General features: G+C 49.5%; 1 protein-coding gene across 1 annotated transcript; it reads right to left on the bottom strand.

Moving 5' to 3' along the window:
* Window positions 1-2,189: 2,189 nt before the first annotated feature.
* On the bottom strand, window positions 2,190-8,600 carry LOC308314947 (sterile alpha motif domain-containing protein 11-like; the record flags this gene model as incomplete). Its single annotated transcript, XM_080762771.1, has 7 exons — window positions 2,190-3,256; window positions 3,613-3,723; window positions 4,172-4,305; window positions 5,691-6,460; window positions 6,786-6,864; window positions 7,252-7,367; window positions 8,560-8,600. 7 exons carry the CDS (start codon window positions 8,598-8,600, stop codon window positions 2,966-2,968), a joined length of 1,542 nt encoding a protein of 513 aa, XP_080618897.1. The 3' UTR covers window positions 2,190-2,965.
* Window positions 8,601-8,825: the final 225 nt, after the last annotated feature.

The following is an 8,825-nucleotide window of genomic DNA, read 5'->3' as shown; positions in this document are numbered from 1 at the left end:
AAATGTAGTTAGTTAACTTTACACCACTGTATTTATGCCCTTCAGACATGTGCACACCTGTGGGCACCCTCAGGCCTTTGTGAGGTTGGACCGTTGAGAGACAAGCAGATAGTCATGCTGCTCTGTCTGTGCTGGGCCAGGCTGAGCCGAGCTGGGCCCACGCCGGCCGAGAGGGAGGGGGATGGGGGGGAAGCATGGAGGCGGGTGTTGAGCCCCGAGGCAAGTAGTGCCGTGCCAGGCTGGCAGGGTGGTGTCTGATGCGGTGCCAAGCCTCTCTGCCCAGGTGGTAGAGCAGCAACACAGGCTGGTCTGTTTCTGTGCCAAACTTTACGACCACCCCCCCCCACCACCACCAGCAACCACCCAGCCCACTGTCTTCTCTTTCTTCTGCCTTTTCATTCACTCTTTTAATTTGCATGCTCAGGCATTGCTTTACTGGCTCCCATATTATCCACTTTCCATTTTCCCGTAATTCTTCAGAGTTGTTTTTTGACAGCACTCACTACTAAAGTTGACACCGGCCTCCTTCAGAGAATGAATGCATGAATACCAAGTACATACTGTTGTACAATGTAGGGCCCAACGGTTATTTTCACACATACACAAACGCCAACAGACACTTCTTATAGAAAGGAAGATTTGTTTGTGAAGACTTTTTTTTTAAAACTTAGATCTCATCTCTTGTGTTTCTTGTTGTTTGGTGCGAGTACTGCGCTGTGCCTGCTACCTACATAAATGGCCACTGGCATAGGGTATAAGGCCCTGCCTACAGTCTGTGTGTGTGTTCTAAGAACACACACACAGGAGACATATCACCCTTGCGGCTTCAGTGGAAAGTATTTTCTTTTGAAGCGGAAAGGTAGGTGCGACTGGGGGTCTGTGCTTGTTTGGTCCGCGGTCTGGATGTATGCGAGTGTGTGTGTGTGTGTGTGTGTGGGAGGAGGGTCAGGTTTATCCCCACAGGCGAGGGGGGCCATGGCCCGCGGCTGAACCTCTCACTTTGGCAGCTGGTGTTGACCTGAACCAATGGCCCCGGGGGTTCTCTCCCCACACACAAACGCACGAACCACATCATTGGGAGCCAATACTCTCCTTATGCACACTTTTGTGTAAGTGGAAAGAAAAAAACACCCTAAAACAGTGTCCTGCATTGCAACTCACACATTGGCAACACATAGGCATGTCTGTTTCTTTTAGGATTTATTTCACCGAGTGGTGAATAGAAAAATAGGATGAAGACAAAACTTGAAGGGAAATCTAGAGACCATTTTTAATTCATTGCTTACATTGTTTTAAAAAAAACAAAATCCATAACAAATTCAAAACATTTGCATTAAGAGCTTTGTGCCTTTCCTTTCCCTGCAACCAAGAGAAAACAAAGAAGTATCTTTGGGATCCATCTCAAGGACTAATTATAATACATATCATAATCTGCTTTATCTACTACATCAAAAGTCCTATAAATATTTTTTTTCTCATATTTATATGCTGAAGTAGCATTCAAGATTGGGGCATCTTTTAGTATTACACTTAAAAAAAATGGCAGAACAAAAAAAGGAACAAAGTACCACCAAAGTTCAGCAAGTCACATTTGTCAGCAAAGAAAACTGTATTCGTGCAGCTACATTTAAATGGGAAAACCAAAGAAAAAAAGTACCACGTACGTAACCTTCAGGATATTTAAATCCTTAGTATGATTCTGTACAATTTTGCACGTTTAAAAACCAAAACATAATCCCCCGCAGTAGTCGGCACGATCTCAGAACGATGTCAGTGCTACATGCCTTAGACATCGTGCATTCCTCACTGGGGCTCAATGATTTCCATGCCTTTTGTGTGTGTGTGTGTGTGGGGGGGGGGGTATTGGTAAATAATGACCATATCCAGGGCTTTAACTACAGCATGGCGTCACCTTTAAAAAGACCCCACCCCTCTCTTAGTCAAATTTTAAACAAGGCACCAGCCTAGCTTTGCCCAGGTTTATTCTCCAAGAAAGACCTTTTATGCAAAAAGAAATGACAGAAATACGCGACACAGTTCCAATTCCACACATCCGGTCATCTTTGGTTTTTGGGACAGTGGAATGCATAGTTTGCAGTGAAGAGAAAGAGTTGACTAGTCCCGCTCAGCATATAGCTTTTAAGCCTAGTGTATACTTCGTTGTACGACCGCATAACTGGGAAGATCTGTTTTTCAGATTTCCAGCGAGCGATTTGATCATACGACTTGGTATAAATACGATCATACGACTTAGTATAAATGAGTCTTCAATCTCGTGCCTCTACGACAGCTTCAAGGAACTGTTTGGCCTCAGGAGGGTGGTAGTAGGCGAGAGGAGGAGAGAAGGGGCGCGGCGTCTGTCTTTTTTTAATTCTTGGGATCTGCTGAGCTTGTTGTGAGAGCAGAGAAAGTGAGAGAGAGAAGAGCTTCCTTCAGCCCAGGAAGGAAGGAAGCATTTCCGCTAGCGTCTGTCTGTCTGAATTGCAAGAATGTCGTATTTGTGGCGCGGGCTTCGCTCCTTTTTTTTCTTCTTTTTTTTGGCAGGCTCTCTGTGGCCAGCTGTCTGCTTTTTCTCCCTCTTTCTCTCTCTCTCTCTCTCTCTCTTCCTCTGTCGCTTCACGTGTCTGTCTCCCTCCAACCCAGTTTCTTTGGATTCTGCTAGGCTACAGCCTCTGTGTGGAGCAAGCCCTGAAGCTGATTGGTTTGCCCAATAGGGTCCTTTACTGCCCGGTCTTCTTTCCTTTCATTCCAGTCCAGCACTCCTCACAATGTTTCAGGCTCAACTTAAAGGTCCCAAAGTGGGGGAGAGGAGACGGTCAAGCCAAAGTCTGTAAAAATGGCTCGAAAGTCACATAATATCCCGCGTGGTTTAGGTAACCGACCCCAGCCCCCGCTCCCTTTCCTTTGGCCTTCTAGTTGGGTTGAGGCAGGGCCGCGGCCGCCCGCCGCAGCCCAGGCCCTGCTCCTACGAGGGGCTTTTGGCCTCGTACCCGCCCCCAACCGACGCAGAGGACCCAGTGCCATTCTCCTGCTTGGGGGAGGAGCGTCCAGGGGTGGGGCCACTGTAAGGGGAGGAGCTGCTGCTGGCGGAGGCGGGTCGGTGGGGGTGAGAGAAGGAGAGGGGCAAGTGAGTGTCGGATGGTGTGGCGTGGGGTTCCCGGTCCCTCTCAGCATGGCGCAGGGCAGCAGATGGTGGCAGGGGGAGAGCCAGCGGGAGGCTGGTCATGTAGAAGATCCTGCCAACGCGCCGTGCCACCTGAAGAGACAAGAGGGAGGAGGAGGAGGAAGACACCGCCACATGGCTGTCAGTGAGAGCCAATCATGAGCGAGCACTGTACTTATGATCACAGGCTGTATTAAAGACAGAGAGAGACAGAATAGAGGCAGTAGCGCTACAGTCTATGGGCAGGCTGTCTGCTAATGCTACGCTATTAGCTTCATTTAGACAAACCTACCGAGAGAGATACCCACGCATACTGTACTACAATACAAACACACATACACTCGCAAACGGACGTTAACATTCATCTACCTCATTCAATAGACTCCATCATACAACACACACACACACACATGCACACACACTGGCGCACAGGTCTGTGGTGTGTGTACCTGTGAGCGGATCTTGAGTGCAGGCCCCAGCTTTAGTCCCATGTTGTTAAGTAGATGCTCCTCAGTGAGCAGGGGTAAGGTCTCTCCATCAATGGCCTGCTCCCGGAACACCTGGCAGAGACACAGTCCCTTCAGCCACAGTCCCGGCAAACACACTCATTCACACTGCCTACACACGCACCCACAAATATGCATATTCTGTACCCACAAACATCCAGTACATACACTCGCACCCTCTTACACACTGCCTACAAAGTACACTTGGAAACATGCCCACACAGCCAGTGCACGTGCACTGCACTCGCGCACACACATTTACGGAAAACTCACACGACATTCGCTTTCACTTCCCTGAGCAAACGGAAAATGTGTAGTAGTAACTGCGCAGGCTTCCGTGTCCTTCTAAAAGCTATAACAGATGCCCTTTGATGGCAAGTGTGGCTGACGTAGTCAATAATCTGCTAAAGGTTTGCAGTCAGCCTAGGCCTGCCCTCTCTCTTCTCTCTCTCTCTGTCTTCCACGTCCCCCTGCTCCCTGCCGGGGTCCTCAGACTCCTCACCTGGGCGTATTCGGCGCATCCAGCCAGGCTGCTTATGAAGCCACACACGTCCTCCACACTCCACTTGCTGATGTCCTCCGCCGAGGCGGCAGTGGCCGAATCCTCCCCGTCCATGAAGAGACCTCCCAGGGAGCCTAGAGGAGAGAGACGCTACGGCGTGAGTCAACAGGACCGGCCTCCAGTCCAGACAGCACACACTGTCAGATTGAACTTGGTCTCGCATAGCCACACAAACTATTCTCCAATGCTATATAGAGTCTGGAGCTACACCTCCACGAAAATATATTTTATCTATATAAAATGTATATAGCTTCACATTTTTTTTTCTTTTTCCCATTTCTGCTAAGTGGCAAGCTATATATGTTTAGATTATTTCTATTTATATTAGGATAAATGTGTGCGACTGTAAAGACGAAACGGAAGTGGGGAGGAGTCTTCACATCTGCTTTATATTGTACTCATGATCAGAGCTGCCGTGCTCCAGACTGTATGATGTAGACTGTATGATCAGAGCTTCCGTGCTCCAGACTGTATGATGTAGACTGTATGATCAGAGCTGCCGTGCTCCAGACTGTATGATGTAGACTGTATGATCAGAGCTTCCGTGCTTCAGACTGTATGATGTAGACTGTATGATCAGAGCTTCCGTGCTTCAGACTGTATGATGTAGACTGTATGATCAGAGCTTCCGTGCTTCAGACTGTATGATGTAGACTGTATGATCAGAGCTTCCGTGCTCCAGACTGTATGATGGAAGCGTTTGAAAATTGCGAGAGGCAACAGTCTGGCCACGCGAGACTAGATTTAACTCGGAATGTGCAGAGTTACAAAACACTGAAGACTTTAATATTCGGACCTGCTGATTGTCAATAGGAACTAGGAATTAGGGTCCCGATCGGAAATCGGGGCCAATCACGTCGTTTTCAAATGATCGGAATCGGACCGGGAGCCAAAAAACGTGATTGGGACATCCCTAATTACGATCATAGATTGATAGAAATGCTTTGTAGAGATGCAGAACTTGGATGAATATTCAGATTTAGTTTTACAAATATTTGAGATGTATTATTGTGTGTGTGTGTGTGTGTGTGTGTGTGTGTGTGTGTGTGTGTGTGTGTGTGTGTGTGTGTGTGTGTGTGTGTGTGTGTGTGTGTGTGTGTGTGTGTGTGTGTGTGTGTGTGTGTGTGTGTGTGTGTGTGTGTGAGTGAACAAATAATAGCCTCCCTCTCTCTCCCCACGTGGATATACTGCTGGTGGTGGTGTGTAGGGGTCATGCGAGGGTCAGAGGCAGGGCCCCTAACAGGGAAAGGTCTCCACACTGGAGACACACAGAGAGAGTGACGCTAATGGCTTTCACATGTCTGCCCTGGACTGTGTGGGCGTGTGTGTGTGTGTGTGTGTGTGTGTGTGTGAGTGTGAGAGAGAGAGAGAGAGAGAGAGAGGGAGAGAGAGTTCAATGTGCATACTGTATGCAGTTGCACAAATCTGTGTGTGTGAGTGCGTGTGCAAGTTCCCTCACCTGTGTGAAAGTAGGGGTTAGCATAGGGGAACCCAAAGGGCAGCGTCTGGGCGTGCAGAGCGGGTAGAGGCGGTATGAACCCGGGTGGCAGGTGGTACTTGACGTCTCCTTTGCCCAGCCCAGGAGTGAAGAGGTGGCGCCCGGGCGACTCGGCGCCCGCCGAGCTACAGGGTGCGCTGAGCCGCCCCGATGAGCTCTCTCCCAGCTCCTTGTCACCCTTGCGTCTGCGCTCCTTACTGGCGTCTCTCTCCCTGTCCCTGGGTCCGTTGCTGGTCTTAGCGCTCGCACTGTCCCGCCTGTCCTCGCCCATCTCCGCCTCGCTGTCATCAGAGTCCTGCATGTCCTCGTCGTGGCACTCCCTCTCCCTCCTCCCTCCTCCCTGGTGGTGGTCCCCGGTGCGGAGCTGTGCCGCAGAGGAGCCCCGGCGAGATCCCTTCCTGGAGTCGGTGGCTTCGTGCCCAGTGGTGGAGCTCTGCGCCTGGCTGTCTTTGGACGTGGAGGAGGCCCCCTGCTGCTGGTGGTGGTGGTGCTGACTGAGCGTGAGCAGCGGCGTGGCGGCTCCGTGGCGCAGCACCAGCATGGCGTTGGAGCGGCGGGCCAGCTCCTCCCTGAGAGGGTGTCCCTCTGGGATGTCGTGGAGGCTGCGCAGGGCCGGGTGGTCGGCAGGCAGGCCCATCAGGCCACCGCCCAGGAGGCGCTGTTGTTGCTGCTGTCGATGATGGAGGCTCTCCAACTCCTTCTGTCTCAGCAGCTCCGCAGACATCTCCAGTCTGGAGTACAAAGACACAGTGAGTAAATACCCCAAAACTGATGCTAGTACATTAACCACTTAACCCTATGTACTTTGACCGGACTTCCCCATGGACCCCTCCTTTTTCCCCTCTACACCAAATCTCTATGCTGAAAATGGCAGCTCTACAAGCGATAGGTTGAATGTTATGCCATGCCCAGAATCGGGACGCTAGGGTTCATGAGGTTAGTTCTGGCTCATCTCGTAATTTTAGCATGCTATAGATTGTTGTAGGCCTACTGTATATACAGTAAGCCTACTGTATATACCTGGACAATATAAGTGTAATTACACCATGCACGCACCTGGCCAGGTTCTGCTTCCTCAGCATCTCTTGTTGCCGTGCAAAGATCTCTGCCTGTGCTGGCTGGAGGAAACCATAACCTGAGACAAACAGGAAAATACACCTATTGAACATCGGTGACCACCACACATCATGGATATGAAGTTATAGGGTTAGCGACCTACGTGGCCGGTTAAGACTAAGGTTATAGGGTTAGCGACCTACGTGGCCGGTTAAGACTGAGATTAGGGTTAACGACCTATGTGGCTGGTGAAGACTAAGCTTATATGGTTAGTGACCTGTGTGGCCGGTTAAGACTGAGATTAGGGTTAGCGACCTATGTGGCCGGTTAAGACTGAGATTAGGGTTAGCGACCTATGTGCATTGCTAAGACTAAGGTTATATGGTTAGCGACCTGTGTGGCCAGTTAAGACTGAGGTTATATTAGGGTTAGTGTTTGGGATAGTGTTATTTTGAGGATCACTCACCAGGGGCCTGACACAGAGCGGAGGGCATGCCCAGGAAAGGGGGCCGCAGGTGGGGTCCCAAAGCGATGTGAGGGGCATTCTGAGGGGACAGCAGAGGTGGAGGATGGGACAGCTCCCTGAGGACACAAACATAAAAAAGAAGACATTAAGTTGTGTGCTTATTATGCATATAATAGAATAAAAACAATAAACATTTAACCTGTATACATTTTATCATACAGGATTTACAGTCTATAACACACATTATTTACATGATGTTCATTTGCATGTAACAAATAAAAAAATAAGCCTGCTTTAAAATCCCACTGCAAAAGCAAATGGAGGCGTGCCCCTGGCCGTTATTGAGTGACGGGCAACTAGATTTGACTCTATTCATCTGGGCCGTGGCTCAGCGGTCCAGGCACCTTAGTTGGCTGGTAATCCAGTCTAGCAGTGTGCCGCGGGTTCGACTCCCGATCCCGACGGCCTTCACTGCATGTCACCTCCCCATTTCTCTCCCCATTTCCTGTCAGCACACTTTCAATCTATCCCTCTACAAAAAGAATAAAAAGAAAAGGAGGACAACGCTGTCCGGCTTTTTCTCCGTGGTGGGAAATATTACTCAGTGTTGGCATTGCCTTGGGGGTGTAATAATAATAATTATTGTTATTATTACTAGTATTTTATTTGTATTTATTTTTTGAGTTTTGAACCCAGAATCTTTGGTTTTTATACCCCTGACATTATCTTATTATCTTATTGTCTCGTGCCACGCTGGCATGGAAGATGCAAGTGAGAAGGAAACACTTAACCTTGTAGAATGTATATTAGATGGACTGGAGTATTAAACTGTTGCCTAATGGTGGCTTACAGGCACCTCCCCCGTCATGCTCTCTCTGTTTTGATCTAAAACAATTGACAAAACGGGGATGATTCTTTTTGTGACACTGCTAAGGCTAAAACGAAACGACTCTGTTTGCTTTGAGGGGAAGTGTAAATCTGGGTGCAGAGTAAAATAATAATATAAAACAACCTGAATCTCTGTTCTGTCATAATGAATCTGGTTCATTGTGTGTCTGCCTGGTAGATTCGCTCATTTTGGGCATTGGACTTTATGGGCCAGGTGCCCAATGGGCCCGGGATAGTCAAGCCTGCATGGTCCATAATCTGCCCATGCTTGTGTGTGCATTTACTTTGGTGCACTTCTGTGTGAAATGCGTGAGCGTGCTTCAGTCAGCCTGTGCGAGCAGTGCACGCATGCGCTGGCAACTGTGTGTGCGGTGTATTTTTATCAGTGGAGCTCCAGAGGCCCCCATGTCGCCCCAGTGCCTCATCAGTCTTGTCACACTGCAGCCAGCGCCGCTGGCCATGGTTGTACCCTGGGCCACAGCCTTGCCTCCCCCTGCCGCCACACGCACGCACGCACACATGCACGCACCACACACGCACGCATGCACACACACACACACACACACACACACGCACGCACGCACGCACGCACGCACCACACACGCACGCACGCACACACACACACACACACGCGCACACAATGCATTGCTCATGCGAGCACACACAAGGGTCCATGCACAAAAATA

Source organism: Protomyctophum bolini (assembly GCF_963924005.1).
Source record: "Protomyctophum bolini genome assembly, chromosome: 5".
NCBI classification, from domain to species: domain Eukaryota; kingdom Metazoa; phylum Chordata; class Actinopteri; order Myctophiformes; family Myctophidae; genus Protomyctophum; species Protomyctophum bolini.
This window is presented reverse-complemented; position numbering and strand designations above follow the sequence as displayed.